The sequence below is a fragment of the Phoenix dactylifera genome, chromosome 18, assembly GCF_009389715.1.
Source record: "Phoenix dactylifera cultivar Barhee BC4 chromosome 18, palm_55x_up_171113_PBpolish2nd_filt_p, whole genome shotgun sequence".
In the NCBI taxonomy this organism is placed as follows: Eukaryota; Viridiplantae; Streptophyta; class Magnoliopsida; order Arecales; family Arecaceae; genus Phoenix; species Phoenix dactylifera.
This window is the reverse complement of record NC_052409.1, coordinates 9,754,482-9,774,436: the sequence shown is the minus strand read 5'-3', so window position 1 is coordinate 9,774,436 and position 19,955 is coordinate 9,754,482. Positions and strand designations below refer to the sequence as shown.

The 19,955-nt window shown below is 37.9% G+C and overlaps 1 protein-coding gene and 1 long non-coding RNA gene across 7 annotated transcripts; one reads left to right on the top strand and one right to left on the bottom strand.

Moving 5' to 3' along the window:
• The first annotated feature begins 163 nt into the window (after nucleotides 1–163).
• LOC103716738 (polyadenylate-binding protein 1-like) lies at nucleotides 164–18,375 on the top strand. Of its 6 annotated transcripts, none has more exons than XM_039115623.1 (6): nucleotides 164–396; nucleotides 502–597; nucleotides 3,755–3,825; nucleotides 9,607–9,798; nucleotides 9,915–9,976; nucleotides 14,207–14,554. In XM_039115623.1, exons 1-6 carry the CDS (start codon nucleotides 330–332, stop codon nucleotides 14,316–14,318), a joined length of 600 nt encoding a protein of 199 aa, XP_038971551.1. In that variant the 5' UTR covers nucleotides 164–329; the 3' UTR covers nucleotides 14,319–14,554. The 6 variants fall into 6 exon arrangements, with proteins under 6 accessions (XP_038971551.1, XP_038971550.1, XP_038971552.1 ...); XM_039115622.1 differs by having other exon boundaries at nucleotides 165–396; nucleotides 3,752–3,825; XM_039115624.1 differs by lacking the exon at nucleotides 14,207–14,554 and adding an exon at nucleotides 11,121–11,848 and having other exon boundaries at nucleotides 165–396; nucleotides 3,752–3,825.
• On the bottom strand, nucleotides 14,210–15,131 carry LOC120104439. Its single transcript, XR_005506869.1, has 2 exons — nucleotides 14,552–15,131; nucleotides 14,210–14,465 (listed from the first exon to the last, which is right to left on the bottom strand). It is a non-coding gene; the product is annotated as an uncharacterized LOC120104439 (long non-coding RNA).
• Nucleotides 18,376–19,955: the final 1,580 nt, after the last annotated feature.

The window sequence follows — 19,955 nt, the reverse complement described above, 5'->3', positions numbered from 1 at the left end:
CCCAGGAATCATATTCCTAGGAGGGAAAATACTTCCCGCGAACCAAACGAGCCCATAGTGTGCAACTGATATCTTTCACCATATCTCTATTGGCTTTTTCTAATTTATTACAGGTCGTCAGAAAAAAGAGGGTAATAAATGAGGAGCATCGTTTGCCTAGCCTTCTTTGAATCCACCACTTATTCAGACAAGTCCACATACATCTTTTATAGTTGGTACAAGCTTACGAAGAGAACGGGGTAAAAGTAGCCGGATGAGAGAAGAGAGCAAAGGTGGAATCTCACCAAAAAATCCATGAAGTCTATGGCGTAGATATCTTTGAGGAGGCCATGATAGAAGTCGATGAGGAGATGACCCCTCTCAAGAAAGAAGACAGGCTAGCCAGCTCCAAAAAAGGTTAGGCTAAATGGTTGGTTTTTTTTTCTTTCTTTCTTTTCTTCTAGTTTATTTTCTTGTTTTTGGTTGATAGATTAAATTACTGCAATATATTGCTGATCTTAGAGAATTTTGAGAAGAGGCTGAGGAAGCTTGATGAGAAGGTCTATTTCCTACGAGAAAAGGCGGCTAAGGTTGAGAAGGCAATTGGCACCACCAAAGGTATCTTATCTATCTCCACCACCTCTTCTTCATTTTTTTAATTGTTCTTTGATTGCCTTTTGCTTCGGACAAAGTTCAGTAAAACTACTCACTTGCATTTTGATACTTCTATATTGCTTTTTTCTGACATTTCTTAAGAGAACATAGAATATGTATGGTAGTGCATCATAAAAAGTGTTTATCATATAAGAATGGCAAAGAACTACCTTTAGGAGAAGCTTGAAAAACTCGCTTTTTGACATATATTTAGAAGTAACATCTACTCTATCTTAAAAGTTATGATTTTGCCTTGTGCTAAGAGCAAATATACTGGAGGTCCAAATGGAATAGTAAATTTAGATTTAATTAGCTCATGTGAACCTAGAAGAAATCCTAAATATGATTTTGTGATTCATTTTGAAGCCTTCATTTGAATCACAAACCCTATAAAGTTGGATTTGGTTCTATTTAAAGGTAACCCTGTTGAAACCGGATGTGTTTACAAAGTGCTTCTTGCTATGTTTTACCAAAAAAACAATTAAGTGCTTCTCCTCAAAGATAATGTGCTTCTTAAAATACCGTTCTAAAAGCATAATAAATAGCAAAGAGAGGCTTTTATGGCTTTATAAGGAAAAGCCAAAAAATACTTTTTGATTAAAAATTTTGTTTGATAGTGTTCAACTAAATTTGTTGCTTATGCAAGTAAAAGTAAAAATATTCTTTTAGGTTACATTAGAAAAACTAGTTCTACTTGTTTATGCTTTTACGGAGCACCAATTTGGTTTCCGTAGAAATTGTAATATGTCTCCTTTTGATTTCATATTAGATATGGGAGTTGTTGCAAATCAATGTCAATTAGGAAAACTCATATCTATTTATGTCATCTTGAACCTAACCCAAAGCTAAAGTACAATTCTATGGGTTGTTGAAATCCTTGATTTAGACTGAAATATATACAAATTTGGAATTAAAACTACTAGAGTTGGATCCAGCTCTTGAACTAAAAATGCTTTTGCATTATTTTAAATAACAACAAGTAAGTAAAAAATATATACATAGATATATAGATACACACACATATGTCTTTTAAAGAGATATGGAAGGGACATCCCCAAAAAATATTTCTCGATCACTTATGATGTCGTATGAACTATACTAGAGTTATAATTTATAACATAGTGACATGCTGATAATGATTAATGCAATCTCGAGTTCAACCTTCACATTTGTCTTACTGTTTACATCCAAATATTAATTAATCATCAACTAACTATAATAAAATACTTGATAATATTACATCAACCAAGATTTAATTAATCACATATAAGTTGATGCTTGGAGAGATCATGGATAGCTACTTCTCACTCATAAAGGAGGCCATATTTGGATGGCTAGTTGCTGGAATTAACTATCCAAAAGGAGTTATTAGGATGAAAAGGAGTTACTCATACAGGTAACAACTAATAACTAGCAAAGAGATAGTTACTAGGACAAGGAACTACCAAGAGAAGGTAGTTATTTTGAAAATTAATGCCTGTCTACATCATAAGAAGAAAAAGAAGGTTTTTCTTGCAAGGACTCATATCCTATACATATGAACATTTGACTACCTTGACACAGAAAAGGCTTCTATGCCTCTCCTATGTACAATGATTAGCATCAAGCTCTTGCATCCTTAATCCTAGTCTAAAGTTCTTTAACCTAAGCTCTCATTCTATCTTTGAGGATATCAATTGAGCATCAAGAGGATCCTCCATCCTTAACTCTTATTAGCTTATCTAATTCTCAGATGTGATGATTTTCCACCCCGAAGAATATTTGTCATATACCCCATTACTTTCTTTTCATGCAATCATGGAATGCCGTACCGGCCCGTACCGGCCGGTACGGGCCGGTACGTACCGATCCGGCCGTAGACCGGTACCGGAACGGATAAAAAACCGGTATTTCCCGGTTTTTTATCCGAACCGACCGGTACGGGCCCGTACCGGCCGGTACCGGCCTCGTACAGGTGCGAACCGGCCGGTTCGCACCGGTACGATTTTTTTTTTATAGAACCACAGCGTCGCGCGCTGTGGTTTTTGAAACCACCGCGTACTGGCCGGTACGGCGGCGCTGTGGTTTTTGAAACCACCGCGTACCGGCCGGTACGGGACCGGTACCAGCCGGTACGTACCGGACCGGACCGGTACCGTACCGGTCCGGCCGGCCACCGGTACGCCGACCGGTACCGGTACGGCGGACCTTGCATGCAATCAATCTTTTATTGGTATATGTTATTATTCTCTTATTTTCTTTATTTCTTTATAATATTCTTCACTTATTGCAAATTTTATGTCCTTTTACTAGGATAGTCAAATATACTCTCGTTGATTCATAATTCTATTGATCGACCTAGTCGATCTAGCATGCCGGTGATCTAATTAACTAATAGTTGTAGATTTCAGAAAATATTTTTGGTATGCCTAGTGTAACCTAATAAAATTAAATGCCAAAAAAAGCATTGAGATGGTAAGTGTGGGGGAAACTTTTCAAAGGAATAATCATATGAAAATTGTTAGTTGGATGAATTTATGATCGAGGAAAACGACGAGGAAGAAACTTTTGATTCTTATAGAGAAGTCTATATGGTTGAAACTTCTCAACAAAGCCACAAGTTGGCCAAGGGGACAGCACATAATACTAAATTTGGAGACCACAAAATAGCTAGCATATCAACAGGGAGATTCATTTCGTAAAATCGACTAAATGGTAGCTTGGACTAAATCGTAGCTTGTGCAGACTTATAGGCTACCCTGATAATTAAAGATATCATATAATTATATTTGTCAAGTGCCATCCCAAAAGGATCAAATGATGCAAATAATTTATTCATCATGAAAAAATATCTAGGAGGCAGTGTGTGACAATAAGTGATGCTAATAATGTTGCATTAATTATCAAAAAAATATGACTATGATGCACTTTCTAATAGTTGCATGTGTTTTACCATTATTCTATTTTGAATTAGTGGATGCATAGTCCCAATCATGATACTACTACCTGCATTTTTCTGCTATATGTGAAATTATCTTCTCTTTTTTCTCATAATTTATGTTCTTTATTGGACATTTTTTGAGGTTCTTTTTTAATTATTATATTCTCTTTTTTCTTTGTTATGGTTAAAACATGTTAGAAGACTCACATGATGCTTTTGTAAACTTGGATGAAAAAGAGGAAATCGATTGCCATTCCATTTTTGTCGGAAATGTAAGGCTTTCTAATCTTTGTTCTTTGTCGCATAGCTTTTCATGATGCGGTTTATTCTCGAGTTCAAATTATATAATGAGTTCTGTCTTAAATGTAGGGGTAAAATCCATGAAGGTTGTGCATCAAAACTACCTTTTCATAATTGAATCTAGATTGAAAAAAAAAAGATATAAGGCCCATAAAATTTATGCAAAAGGAGTAAAAGGGGAGAGAGATGGAGAGCTAACTTTTGTGTGTACTTGCACTAATCATCTTGGTCTCAATACTTATTTATTTTAATTTGAATAGATTGAAGTTGTCCATTGATCGGAATGTCTATTTAATAGGCCATATTATTATGCAACACCTCTTATTATGAGTTTTATGACCCACCAATTCTAAAATGCATGATGGATGCAACAAATTTGAGCTTCTACCCACTTTCCTTTTAAAGTGCCGGAAAGATGCAAATAACTTGAACTTTTACACACTCTCAAGCAATAAATTTTGACTTACAAATCATATTAGATATAGAATGCTTTTAGTTGAAATTGCTTTTACAAGTTGGTGGTACCTAATATCAATGAGAAAGTGTTTGTGGAGATCTAATTAGGTTATGATTAGATAATTTGTTCAGATGTCTAGAACATGTGATAGATAATATTCAAGTTAGATTTCTAACAAGATATAAATGATTTGAAAAAAGGATATGCAAGTAGCATTAATATTAAGATATCGGTGGAAGACAATTATAAAAGGATTGATTTGAATTTAGATCCCTTAGATTATGAAAGTCTGTCGTAGCATGTATTTAATTAATTTTACGGATGACAACACTCAAAATACAATGAAAGGTCATCAAGATAGATATTCTATGTGTTGAGAGTGGTAATAATCACATATCAAAAAGGTAGTGATGCTTATACAATCATTGGCCCATCTACCTAATAGCTTAAGGTTTTGGTTCAAATTTTTATTATGGTATCATAGCTCAAAATCCCACTTGCTTAATGATCCTCCATCACTCTCACTTGCAATCCACGTGTCGCCCCTCTCGAGTTCCATGCTAAATGGAGAGGAGGTGAGAGAGTGGCAACAATCTTATATCAGGTAGGACATCTCTTAGTGGTGCTTTTGTACTCATGGAGTCATGGGCCATCCAGTTTCTAGCTTAAGCTTTTGGGTTGGGAATTAATATGGCATCAGAGCACAAAATTCCTTTTCCACATCATTCCTCTTCAAATTTCATCCCCTCTCAGGCCCTACACATGAAATGGAGTATTGAGAGAATGATGATCATCCTACATCAGGAAAGGAAACAGCCTTAGTAGTGCTTTTCAGGTTGAAGTTTAACATGGTATTAGAGCAAACAATCCCTTTTAGTAGTGCTTATGTACTCATGGGCAGGGGCGGCCCAAGCCTTAGGCGACCTAGGCGGTCGCCCAAGGCCCCGTCTCGAGAGAGAGCCCCGCGCGATGGCATCATGGCATCCTAGGCTCCTAGCCTCTCAGCTCCCGCTCCTAGCTACAGTGTCCGTAGAGTAGAGGTAAGGCCGCAGCCGCAGGAGCCAACGGCTACCTTGACAAGACGCGGGTGCTCCACTCCTCCTCAATGGCTCAATCCTGATCCCATATTCCCATCGGCCAGGCCATCGCCCATCATTCCTCTCTGGCTCTCTTTAAAATCCTCATCGTGCTCCGCTCCTCCTCCACTCCTCCTCCACTCCTCAATCCTCTTCTGTTCTGTTCGACTGTTCCGTGAAGGCGTGACTGCCTGGGTGACTGGGTCGTCTACTCGTCTCCTCCGCGGCTCCGCGGCCAGCGCCTCCGCCAGTCCGCCTCCCCGCCTCCCCGGGCCCCGGCATCCCACGAGGTTGCGACGGTCCCCGCCTCCCCGTCGGGAGGAGACGACCGCGACCTCCTCGCCTCCCTCCCGGGCCCCCGGCTCCCGTGAGGCCGTGACCCCGTCGGCCCGTCCGGCTCAATCTAGCGAGCCGGCGAGGTCGTCTCCTCCGCCTGAGCGGCGAGCGCCTCCCCGGCATCCCGGCGATCCTGCGAGGCTACGACCTCCTCGCCTCCCTCCCGGGCCCCCGGCCTCGGCTCCCGCCTCCCGTGACCAGTGAGGCAGTGCCGCAGCCCGCAGTGACCTCCACGGCTCCACGGCTCCACCTCCTCGCCAGTTGCCTTCCTCCCCGGCCCCGGCTCCCGTGACCGTGAGGCGTGAGCCCGTGAGCCCGTGACAGCGTGACCTCCTCGCCTCCGGCCTCCCTCCCCGGCCCCGACGGTAGTCCCGTCACCCCGTGACCCCGTCACCCCGACGGGCCCGGCCGTCCCTCAGGCCCTCACGTCCGTCTCACTGGGTCTGTCAGTCTGTGAGACTGTGACAGTGACTCAGTGCCTCAGTGGGTCAGTGGCACCGGTGTGATTCTTCTAATCCCCTCTTTGTTTGATTATATTTTCAACATCCAGCGTTTAATTCCCCTAATTTTGTTGCAATTTCTATAATTTTGTTACAATTTTTCTCTAATATTTTTTCTCTTTTATATTTTAATTTGTTTGTAGTAATTGTCTTAATTGTTTTGTTTGGTAATATAATTTTTAGATTCAAATGTCTAATAGAAAATATGAATGTGGATATGAAAAACTTAAAAAAAAAAGAAAAATCGAAAAACTCGTTCAATCTCAAAAAGGAGCTCTAGATAGATTTATTATGACAAACAAACAAAACACTACATCAAGTTCAATTCAGGAATTAGCAACAGAACAAGCACCTGAAATAGAGCTAGAAGATGACATGAAAAGAATGAAACAAAATGAGATTGACAACCATATTCATGGTGAAGAACACAATGAGAAATTAGATGGAGATAGGATAAATAAGGATAGTGTAGAGCTTAATGAAATTAGTTCTATTTCTACAAATATATACGATCCAGGTCAATGGAAGCAAATCGATACAAAGTTGAGAGATCTATTAGTAGAAAGAGGTCCAATTAGAGATTATGATCTTCATTTTCCTAGGGATGAAAATAATAGGCACTTCTCTACGCTACATTATATTCGTAAATTACCTAATGGTGAAAAATATGATAGAAGATGGTTAGTGTATTCGAAGGATTTGGATAGAGCATATTGTTTTTGTTGTAAATTATTTGATTCAACACCTAACACGAGTCACTTAGTCAATGAAGGAACTAGGAATTGGAAAAATCTAAGTATTATGATCAAAAGTCATGAAATAACTAATGAACATATTACTACCATGAATAAGTGGATTAATTTAGAAGTGAGATTATTAAAAAATAAGACAATTGACAAAAGTCTCCAAGAACAAATAAACTAAGAGAAAGATCATTGGAAAAAAGTATTATTGAGAATTATTGCTGTCGTAAAAAATCTTGCAAAAAATAATTTAGCATTTCGGGGAAAGAATGAAAAGATCTATCAAAGCAATAATGGAAATTTTTTAAGTCTTATTGAAATGATTGCAGAATTGATCCAGTAATGCAGGAACATGTTTGACGCATTCAACATGGTGAAATTCACAATCATTATTTAGGTCATAAGATTCAAAATGAATTGATTCAAATGTTAGCATCTGAAATTAAAACTATAATAATTAAAAAGATTAAAGAAGTAAAATACTTTTCTGTAATACTTGATTGCACTCCTGATGCAAACCATCAAGAACAAATGATCCTAGTTTTAAGATGTGTAGATACTTCAACAAGTCCAGTAAAAATAGAAGAATATTTTTTAGAATTTTTAGAAGTAGATGTTACATCTGGAAAAGGCCTTTTTGGTGCACTTATAAATATAATAGAAAAATATAAACTTGAGGTTAATGATATAAGAGGACAAGGGTATGACAACGGGTCTAATATGAAAGGAAAACATCAAGGTGTACGAGAAGATTATTGGATATAAATCCTAGAGCGTTTTACACACCATGTGGATGTCATAACTTAAATTTAGTATTATGTGATACTGCTAACTCATGTCCTAAGGCTATATCTTTTTTTGGAGTAATACAACAAATTTATACTTTATTTTCTTCTTCTACAAAATGATGGAAAATTTTACAAGATAACGTATATACATTAACTCTTAAACTTTTGTCACAGACACGTTGGGAAAGTCGTATTGAAAGTGTCAAAGCAATTAAACATCAAGCTCCTAAAATAAGAGATGCATTAGTTCAATTAGCGGAAACTAGTGAAGATCCTAAAATAAAGAGTGAGGCTATATGTTTAGCTACATATGAAATTGAAAATTTTGAATTCTTGTTAGGCATGAATATATGGTACGATATATTGTTTGCTGTTAATTCAGTTAGTAAGAACTTACAATCTGAAGACATGCATATTGATGTTGCTATAGATCAATTAAAAAATCTTGTTTCTTATTTGAAAAGTTATAGGGAAAATGGATTCATGAATGCTTTGAATTCATCTAAAGAAATTGCAAATGAAATGGAAATAGAACCTACATTTCGTGAAAAACGTGTGATCCGTAGAAAAAAACAATTTGATGAAAATAGTAATGATGAAACAGCAAGATCAGCTGAAGAATCTTTTATAATTGATTACTTTTTATATATAGATTTCTTCAATTCAAAATAGGTTCGAACAATTCACCATATATGAAGATGTTTTTGGTTTTTTGTTTAATTTTAGAAAGTTAAAATCTTTGAATGAAGAGAATTTGAAAAAGTGTTGTCTTAATCTTGAACGGTAAATATTCTGATATTGATGGTCTTGATCTGTTTTCGGAGTTAAATGTTTTAAAAGAAATTTTACAAATAGAAACTAGTACCCTTATTGATACTTTAAGTTTTATTAAAAAAACAGATTCTTTTCCAAATGCATTCATTGCTTATAGGATATTGTTAACAATACCTGTAACAGTTGCTTCTGCTGAAAGAAGTTTTTCAAAATTAAAGTTGATAAAATCTTATTTGCGGTCAACTATGTCACAAGAAAGATTAAATGGATTAGCTATATTATCGATTGAAAATAGTATTTTAATGAATCTTGAGTACAAAAATTTGATTAGCAATTTTGCATCTTAAAAAGCTAGACGGATTATTTTTAAATAAAATTTTAAAATATTTTATACTTATTAAAAATTTATTATTATTATTATTATTTTAAAAAAGGCCTCATTTAGTGAGTTCGTCCTAGGCCCCCAAATGCATTGGGCCGCCCCTGCTCATGGGCCCGTCCATATATTAACTCAAGCTTTTGGGTTGGATTCTAACACAATGAAAACACCAAGAAATATTGTTATCTTAATCCTCGAATTGTTTTCCTTTTGATTGGGTGCCATAAATTATAAAATACAATGCAAGTTAAGATGCTGCTGGCCCAATATTGTTTTCAGTAGTGCAGTTCATTTTATCAAGTGTCCTTTTCAGCATTGAATTTTAAACTCACATAGGAGGAGAAGCTTTAAGCTTGTTCGATGTATTATGCTATCTTTTGCTTTCCAGTTTGACTTGGAACGGATATACAAAAGGGTTTTAAGGGCATAATAAGTTGGAATTGGCAGTTTCTAACACAAGGAACAAAAACTAGTTAATATTTTGTAGAGAAGTTATAAGGGACTATATTAATATATAATATAAAGGTCTATGTGATGATTGATGTATATATCATAGGAAAAAAAGCATTGACTCATCCTACTTTCTTAGATACCAATAGGACAAATATCTAAAATTCTATCAGATTATGCATTTGTATAACATATCAAAATTATAATATTATTATTATCCATCTAATAATTGATGATCACATTTTTCCAGGTTGATTATGTTTGCAGTCCTGAGGAGGTCCAACAACATTTCCAGTCTTGTGGCACAATAAACAGGGTAAAAATTTTGGCTAACAGCTTAGGCCAGCCCAAGGGATATGCCTATGTGGAGTTTGTTGAAGTAGATGCTGCTCAGAATGCTCTCTTGCTGAATGAAACAGAGTTGCATGGTCGTCCATTGAGGGTTTGTCTTAGTTGCTTAATAGAATAGCTTCATTGTATAACTTTTTCAGACAGTAACTTGTTAGGAAGAATAGCTTTGCTAATATGACCTTTGTAAAAATTTGTGTGGACACGCAGGTGTTACCTAAAAGAATTAACATTCCAGGAATGAAACAGAGCTGGGTTCCTTTTGGTTATGGGTAAGCTTTTTTTTTTTCTTAGGCTTTCTTGGCTTTATTTGCTTTTCCATGTTCAGAACAAAAATTGCCTTCATGTAGTTAAGTTCTTTTATCAAATCTTGAGTTCATAGGATTAGAGCATTTTCTTGGCCTTCAGCCTAGAGCATACTTGTTCACATTAAACTCTAAGATTAGCCTTGTAGGATCAGAGCTCACTTCTAGTGACACTAGAGTGGCACATAATTGAGAAGTGCAAGCTGACTCTGCAACTTAAATGTTTTCAGTTTCATTCTTTAGAAACGTAGGCTTCCTTTATTATATAGCACTGATGTAGAATATAGAGTTGATGTTTGATTAGAGCTTGCGGTCCAATATTGCTGATTTTAGTCAGCAAAGGTTGGACACTAAGATTGAATGTCGAATAGAACTATATAAAAAGATTAAAATTCAATCTATGAATCATATGCTTATTCTGGGTTGCTGGATATGATGATAAAAAATTCATTTGAAGAAATTTAAAAAGGAAAAGAAGATGGGATTGTGATCTTGGGTTATGAACTCTACAAAATTTAGTGGAAATACTAAAAAGGAGAATTATAAAATGGTTTTAACCACTAGGACTAAAAGAGACTTTTGCTGCCTGATTTAACTTTACTGTAAAGTTGCTTGCAGCTTGCAACTAGTGTCACACACCATCCCCTATTTCAATTTTATTTGGACACTCAAATAAAGGTCTAAGTGATTGCTTGTTTAAAATTTTTAGAAATTCTAATTTTTAGAACAAATCTGCACAATAGAAAGGTTTCTGAAATGGTAAGGCCAATTGGTTCTACTCCAAGTAGTACATTTAAATAGGTAGCCAGCTGCAAATGATGGAGGTGGGAAGCCAGGTGACATTTTGCTGTGAAGCCTTGTTACAATTTCTGACACTTTGAGAGCTGGAAACATAATTGAAGTAAGTTTAGAGCCAAGAGACTTTCAAATTCATGCCTTCTGATGGACTTTTGCATACTGAAAATCCTCATGATATCCGCACCTAGTGTGATCAGGATTCATCTGGAAAACAATTTCATCTGTTCCATCATTGGATGTTTATATGGCTGTATTTTCTTAGGGCTGGCGAAATTTTTTGTCCTTTCCTTTAATATGTTCTCTATTTGTTCAGATCAAACTATATGACTAGTGTTCCCAGCCTACAGAAGGTGGTTCTCAGAAAATGAAAACTTTTTCAGGGATTGACCAGAAAAATAGAAACAAAAGAGTCATTCTATGGAACTTGAGAATACTATATATCTTCTCTTATACTTTGTTCAAAGGAGGATACCTTGTCATAGAAAACAAAGTTTGATATCTATATCCTATGTTTTTTTTTTCTTTTCTACTTTTATGTCTCATTTATTTGTTTGTTCAGTTATTTTTCTTTTGTATCATTGATTGTCATTTTCTTGTGGGGAGATGACATTTCTTTGTTGGATCTTCTTTAGTAATGCAAGAAATTTATTTTATAATATCAAAAAACAAAAAGATCAAACCCAACCTAAAACTGTATGGAAACACTTATTTCTGTTGGAATTTGAATGAGTTTTAAAAGTTTTAAAGAAGTGTTAATAAAAAAGCCTAAAATTTTAAAAGAATTGTTGTAACCTTTAGGTATTTCAAATTCCATTTGGAAGTTTCAAAACTTTCCATTATATTTCTATGTCCCTAATGAGGCCATAAGTATTCAACCGCTATGGTTGGATTACAAAAGGCCAATATATATGGGCCATTCCGTGCACCTAAAAATAACACAAAATATCTTCTTCTCGCTCTCATAGTCTCTTCCTACCACCATTCTCTCTTATATAATTACATATATTATTTTATATTTTGGGCAATCGATATAGACTAGGTAATCTGTCTGCTATAGACGTGCACTGTAGATTAGATCCGCTGTGAGCTGTTTGGGTTGTATCTTGGAGCCGTTGTTGACCGCCAATACCTGCACGTGGGGAGGCAATAACAGTTTTAGACAGTGCGTCTCTTGGCGTGCCTCTCACACCTCACAGACCAAATAGTTCTTTGCTACTATTTTATTACAATTGTTAATTTTTTTTATATAATTTAAATATTTATTAAGCATCTTGTTAGACCAATAATTTCTAGGCAGCTTTTTGAAACAAGTTCTTTCTTACCAACCGGTGAAAACCTTCAGCTTTTGTGGAGTTGTTGAGAAAGCTAGAAGAAATGTTAAAAGAGAGAAATCTTCTTTTCTATGATATGTCAAAAAAAGAAAATTCAATGAGAGAAAAGTAGGGAAAGAATAAACGGCCAATTTTCTCTAGGGGGTAGTGATGTTGAGAGGAAATAACGAAGCAAGCGGATAAGTCATACATAAACTACTCTCTTAACAACTTCCATTGTAGCTCTCTCAACTTGACCAAAGAAGAGAATTATTACTTTTCTTTTCTTTTCTCCAGTTAATTTGCTGTTCTTTCTTTCATTTGCTTGGCAATTGTAAACAGCCTTTGAGTTGTTATCCAAAATCTTCCCCAGTTGTCTCCCATGGAACTGCATTCCTGAATTCGCATTACTTGCCATCTACCTTATAGTCTTAGGATGGTACTAGGTGGCAAAGTATAGTTTGAATTTTTTTCTGAAATATATGATTTTGATCATTCATTTATACAAAATATTTAAAGAAATGCCCAAAGTGTTGTAGAAAATTCTAGGCTTGTTTATAAATTCTCCCAACATCTCACAAGTCTTAACAATATTTTGGAACCTCTTGAGTTTATCCTTGGTCTTCCATAATTCTAGAGACTCATAGTCTCCCATCGCCTTGTTCCATAAATCCATGCCACAGGAAAGTAGCTGTCTAATTATTCATTATGTGAACTTGCACCTGCATGCCTTGCAGTCTGTTCGAATTGACTCTTTGACAATCCACCCCACCAAGTCATGACATAAATAATTTTTTTCTGATACTTCTACTTGATGTGAAAGTTAAATTGCTTTTCATAACACTACAATTGGCATTAATCATTTAACTATCATTCTAGAATTAGTATTTGATTTACAGTTTATATGATAAAAACATCATGCTTGCATTATAACACTTCATCTCATAAATAATAAGAACTGATTTATAGCTTCTTTATTTTTTTTGTTAGTGTAGATGTCTATGTGTTGATATTGAGCCCCTCTTTCCCATGGTCATTTTGCGTAAAAAAGGAAATAATAAAATGAGAACAGATATTTTTAATATAAGATCGAACAAGTTTAACAAAGATATTTACGAAATGTACTTCCTTGTCTCTATCGTAGAATTTAAGAAGTTTTTAATTTATAAAGTTGGGTACATGAAAGAATTTATTGTCTACGAATGTTCTTTTTTCTGCCTGCTACCAAATCGCTGATCAAAACCACCTGGAGGATGTACCAACACCCAGTAAATTAAACAAGAGGAGGCATGTCTTATTTTATAATGTTAATGTCTATCATTCATACTATGGGGGGCTTTGAACAAGTTAATATGAATTATTGAGAAATCGATATTAGCAACATAAGGTTTGGCATAAGCCTTATGCTTACCAAGTGGATCAAAAACAAGAATAACAAAGAACTAATTATTTCGGTCAAACCTTGTGATGCAGGAAATTCTCTTGCTATAGCAAGAGAAGGCTGTTCCTTCCCCTAGACCTACATCTCAGGACATAACCCCAGTGCTCAATCTTCTTGATTCCTCCATCTTGATTATGTATCGATAGTGAAGTAATTCCACCTTTTTATTAGCCAGATTAGCTGAATGTAGAACTAGCTACAGCTCACTTTTGCTTTCGGAATGCTGAAAGAAGCTTCTTGCCAAGTCCTTGCTTCTGTGCCTGTAAGGTAATCTGAATTCATAGGTTGCCCTTATCAGTCAATGAGTAAAATCTAAACTAAATCAGAAAATAGTCATCTTATTGTCAAGCTCTTCACCATGGTACTCATCTTGCTGCATGTCAATTCACTCCCTTTCTTCCTCCTCTTCTTCTTCTCTTGGAAGCTTGCAAGAGATCTCAGAACAAAGCTCGGTAGCAATATCTTCTTCCAGTCACCTAAGCAAGTTGGAGTTCTCCTGTATTTTTTGCGCTTGCGAGAAACTGGAACTAACTATATTGGAAACATTAATCAGTACCTTGACATGTCTAACCATTTAGAATGGTGATCAAGTTAGCAAATCATTCAAGAATAACCCAAGCACCAAGACCTTGTTGTGCTTTTTCTCAGGAGTGTAGGAGTTTGTTGTGCCATAACCCGGTGTCGTTGCACCATGGGCAAGTGCCCTCAGGTGCTGTGCATAAAGAAGCAGCTCAGCTTTCCGATCGTAGCCAACACTTGAATGTGGTCTTGGTCTGTGGCGATCAACATGGTGATAGTGGTGATGATGATGGTGGTGGTGGTGATTTATATTTGATGAAGCCTTTCTCCTAGTTGGCTTTATGGTGTATACTGTCACAAGCACTGCCTTCTCCCTGCGGCACCAGCCCTGCAATTAGAGACAGACCACGTATCCTACATAACATAATCTAACCAAATATAAGCAACATGGAAAGAGGAGAGAACTGAACTCACTGTTTTCTGCATGGAGAGAGAGAGAGAGAGGTATTGTGGAGGAAGATGGTTTGAGTGTAGTAGAGCTGCTTGGGATTGGTTATTGCCGGACAATGGCAAATGGCCGGCTGCAGGCCAAAAAACTAACAAAAAGAAAAAGAAAAAGGTTAGTACTTTGGTCAGATGGAAAGCACGAGGTGAATTGTTGCATAACCAATTGTAGGAGGCATTCCTGCCAAAAGTTAGGAAACAAAATGAAGACACTAAATTACTGATGATTTGTTCATCTACATTTTTTCTATTGCTTTTGGCACCTAACGTTTGGATTTTTATCTCTTGTATCCGTTGAAACCAATTCTATGAGATGGACCTTACCTATGCTTTTTTTATTTTAATATATCAACCTGCCTTTTAAGACCATCTTTTGTCTGGTGGTTCGGTGAAAAGATGTTGGGATTCACAGAAAGCTGAGAAAAACATGCATTTAGATGGACTGTGATTAGGTGTGATTAGAAATTCAAATTAAACTATTCAAAAGCTAAAGAATATTAAACAAAAGAGGGCGACTATCGGGACCGGTGCGGGCGTGTGTTTAGTCCCACGTCGGTTATTCATTGGGCAGATCTTGGGTACTTATACAGGATTAAGAAACCAAAATAATACCTTTTGGCTAGCTATTTTGGATGAAGTTCTGGATTGTTACAAATAGTATCAGAGCGGATCCGGCTCATAACCTACGTGAACTAAGAAACACTGCAGCAAGGATCCATTGGGGCTGACTACGGACCGAACGTGGTGTTTATGATTAGATTTGAATGGATTTGAACCCTCAACCTAACGAAAATGCCAGGAATTAAACGGGGGAAGTACGTCAGAACTGGTGCGGGCGTGTTTAGTCCTATATCGGTTATTTATTGAATAGATTTTGGATACTGATATAAAATTAAGGAACCCAAATAATACATTCTGACTAGCCATTTTGGATAAGGTCCTGGATTGTTATAGTGACATTAAAAAATATGTAATTGTACTAAATTCTAATAGTTTTTATTAAACATGCATAAGGCATGCAGTTTGAGATTTATAGGAAGTTGAAGGGTGCCGAGAGTTGGTAAAGCCTCGTTTCGGTACTGGAGACTTGGGCTTGATCCAGGGCTCCCTTTAGTATCAGGTCAGGCTTCCACTTGTTTTAGTTCCTATAAAAAGTGTTTTCTTTTTTAATGATAAATGCTAAGTAAAGAGGATTCATAAAGGTTTTAGGAATAATGAAGTGTTAGACTGGATAGGCATCACAAAGGAAGACTTATATCGAGATAAACTTTTAAATGTACAATTTAGTTTCACATTGCAAATAAGCCTGTTATTTCTACTTGGTTTATTTCTAATTTATAAGATGAAACCTGAAACCTTAATCTATTTCCTACTTTCAGGTTTTCCCTTTTTCCTTTTTTTTTTTTTTTCTATCGAATCGGAGTTTCCTGGAGGGACTAATAGAGGGAGAAATCGGATTGATGCAGAGAGGAGTAGGTGCATTGATGCCGCAAATTTGGGGTTCCAGAAAGAACGTCAAAGAAAGGTGACTTAGACTTCTCCTTCGACTGGTCTTAGGACTTTTTGACAAAAGCGCCAAAGCCGTCGAAAGGTAACTGATGCAAAGAAGGAGCTGTTCTCTTTTCACGAATCCAACTGACATAGGGGCAAGATCTTGACTATTTAAGGTATCCCAATTCGATTAGCTCTGAACTTTTGTGTGTGTGTGTTCATCTTTATGATCTGCTAGACTTTATGGATAAGCTGGTGTGAACCTAATTTTGATACAATCATCCTTGTAAGAAATCAAAACATTTTTCTTATAACTTCTAGTGAATCCAATAAAATAACTATTCTAAGGCATCCAACATTATCCATTTGTAATGTTCATATAGAGTATTTCAGTTGAAGCAATATGAAAATCTTTGAAACTATGTGAATGAACTGGTTTCTCATCAAGAACATGGAGCACAAAAGAAGTTGTGAGGGAAGTATTTTGCGAGTCTCCACAAATCTCAGATATAATGATGCTAGGCTTATGTGCACCCTGGAATGGAATAAGGTTGATTAGAGAAATTATTTATAAACATAACTAAAGGAAGAATCGGATGGAGGAAAAATGGACAGATTTTTCGGTGGTCAGCATAATCGACAAGGTTAATTCAACCCAAAGATGAGATATAGAGTTTGCTTTGCATAGTTCAAGCGGATGGTGTTTCTTATAGGCATAGAGATCTACAATAATGCCCAGTGATTATCTAATATAGAAGGACCGGAGAGGTCGGTTAGATGAAAGAAACAAAGATAACCTGCCATAGTTATGAAATGTACCTCAAAGAGGCTTTGGAGACTTGCTATGTCTTGACTTTTTTTAGATGTATCCATACTAGAAGTGTATGAGATATCTGTGGCAATAAAAAAAAAATTAAGAAGATTTGGAGAGTCGAGAAGATGTAGTTAGATGCAGCTAAGCAGGAAGGCTATGCCGTCAACAAGCAAGCAAACAAACAATAGGGTAGATAAAAGACCGAGAAATAATCATCATGGTAAATTCTAACTGTGGTTTTCACTAATAATTAATTCAACCTGTTACAAACAACAATACTTCTTTTATTGCTTCCATGTTTTTAAACATATTATTATGCAAGCAATGTATAGACATATTGCATGAGAAAGTCATAGCAGAAAGAATTGCTTACATCCGTTTAAGAAGTAGCACCTGAGTTATCAAAATCCTTTTCTCTAGCAAATCCATGAATTATGGCATTGTAGATTGCCAAAGAAGGGACATGACCATACTTGTCCATATCATGTAAGGTAGACATTGCTTCTTTCATTAAGCACACCTTCAACACAACAACCAAATGATTCGCGAGTAATTAGCATCATTAATTTGGGTCATGTCTTTGCTTTCCAAGAAATATCATGCACTGAAGGTCATGAATTTCAATACAAACATAACAATTAGATAACTTCTTGGAATTTAAAGAATTTAACTAAAGAAAAACTTCTGATGCATCCACATAAACTTTCAAAAATGCTAACAACATTTCTACCTTAACTACAGCTTCTGAGAAGAACCATGAATTCCTCGATCCAACCAAATTGGGACGTGATTGATCCATATGAAATATTGGGGGCTGATCCTCTTTCTAAAGCGGAGGCGGTAGTTCTTTTTCCAGAAGAGGACTCAAAAGCAAATGCTTTGTTGTTCGAAGCGGCTGAATAAGCCTACTATTTCCATGAAAGGAAGGGCGTAGTTTCTTTTCTTCCACCAAAACCAGGAAAGGAGTTTGGGTATAGACTATAAAAAAGATATTTTACCAGATTCAACTAAGGATGAAAGCCTTGTTTGTTGTTGATCCTATGTATGGAAAAGGATAAGAGAAGAGCCTTTCAGGCTAAAGAAGCTTATTTCCATGATGGGAACGGGCAACAACTCATATGTAAAGGTTGATGTCTAACGCGAAAAAGGTTTTACAGGCATACGTACTGGAGCGGGGATAGGCCGATGGCTAGAAGGCTACTGAACGTCATTCTCAAAGAAATCCCACGAGGCTAAGCAGAACCAGGTTCATATGAAAAATGTTTAGTGGACTATTGCAAGAGACTTAAATGAATCTGAGTAGATGTGTGCCCATTAATTGAGTATGCATCAAACATTTTAGATACATATTAGGGAGTTGAACTGCACCAACAATGAGCGGAGAACAAACTCGAATAAATTCTACCATAATGACATCACAAAATGGCATTTTGTTGTTTTTGAAGCTTATTTAAGGATGGAGTTTTTTTTTACTTCCTAAATAATCAAGAAGTCAACCAATCACAATGAAAGCTTCTACTAGATACTCAGCGCCCATTTGGGTAATTCAGAAGAAATTGAGTTGAAGTTGCTGCTGAATACGTGGATTAAAAAATTTATTTTGGCATGGCCTATATCAATTAAATATTTTTTTGGTCCAAATCTTATGTAAGACTAAAAAAATTTATGTTTTTTTTTTTTCCTTTCCATACACAAACAAGCCAACAAATTGAAATTTAAACGGACTAAAAAGTGGACTATCCCTTTCTATCACAATATTTTATCGTGCACCGCAAGATCTCGACCAATCAAACGCGGCAGATCCCACGACAAATCCACAGACCCGACGGGCTTCCCGGAGATTAAATGCACCCGCGGGTTGATCATACCGCGAGATTCTTCCAGCGAGACCTGGTAGAGTCGCGATAGGCCTGGCAGGGGGTACCATTGTAAATAATTTGCAACACCGGGTCGCATACATTTTAGGAAACTACCGCGAAGCGCGCACAGTTCGGGTGGTTCTATATACACCCCCCCTATTGCTAAGGACACCCCCCAAAAACCAAAAAGAAAATACCCAAACTAACCTTTAGTGTAATTACCATATTGCCCTTGAAATTTTCTCAGTACACCCCCCCTTCCTCCTCACTGCCGCCTCCTCCTCCTCCTCCTCCGCCTCACTGCCGCCTCCTCCCCTCCCCCTCCTCCTCACTGCCGCCGCCTCCTCCTCCTCCTCCGCCTCCCCCATCACCCCTCCTCCTCCTCTTCCTCCCCCCCTCCCCCCTGCGCCCGCTTCCTCCTCCTCCCCATCCCCACCTCCCCGTCCTCCTCCTCCACCTCCCCCCTCCTACCCCTCCTGATTCCCCGCCTCCCCCATCACCCCTCCCCCTCCTCCTCCTCCTCCCCATCCCCCACCTCCCCGTCCTCCTCCTCCTCCTCCGCCTCCCCCAGCACCCCTCCGCCTCGTCTTCCTCCCCCCCTCCCCCCTGCGCCCGCTTCCTCCTCCTCCCCATCCCCCACCTCCCCGTCTTCCTTCCTCCTCCTCCCCATCCCCCACCTCCCCCCCTCCTCCCCTCCACCTCCCCGTCCTCCCCCTCCCCTCCACCTCCCCGTCCTCCTCCTCCGCCTCCCCCCTCCTCCTCCGCCACCTTCTCTCACTCCTCTTCCCCCACCTCCCCGTCCTCCTTCCTCCTCCTCCCCATCCCCCACTTCCCCCTCCGCCTCCCCCCGCCTCCCCGTCCTCCTCCTCCGCCTCCCCCCTCCTCCTCCGCCGGCGAGGTGCTCGTTGCTCGGGAAATGGCCGGGAGGTGCTTGAGGCGAGGTTTTTTGGGCGGAAGGGAGAAGCCGGCGGGTGTTTTGGAGGGGAAGAGCGGGGTGGGGGGGGGTTTGGGGGGTGTAGAGAGCAATTTAGGTGAGGGGGTGGGAAGGGTGGGGGGTAATTTAGAAATTTTTAATTTTTTAGGGGTGTCCGTAGCAAATGGGGGGGGGGTGTAGAGAGTATTTAATTTTTTTTTAATTTTTGGGGGGTGTCCTGAGCAATAGGGGGGGTGTATATAGAACCACCCGCACAGTTCGGGGGCTATAAATATC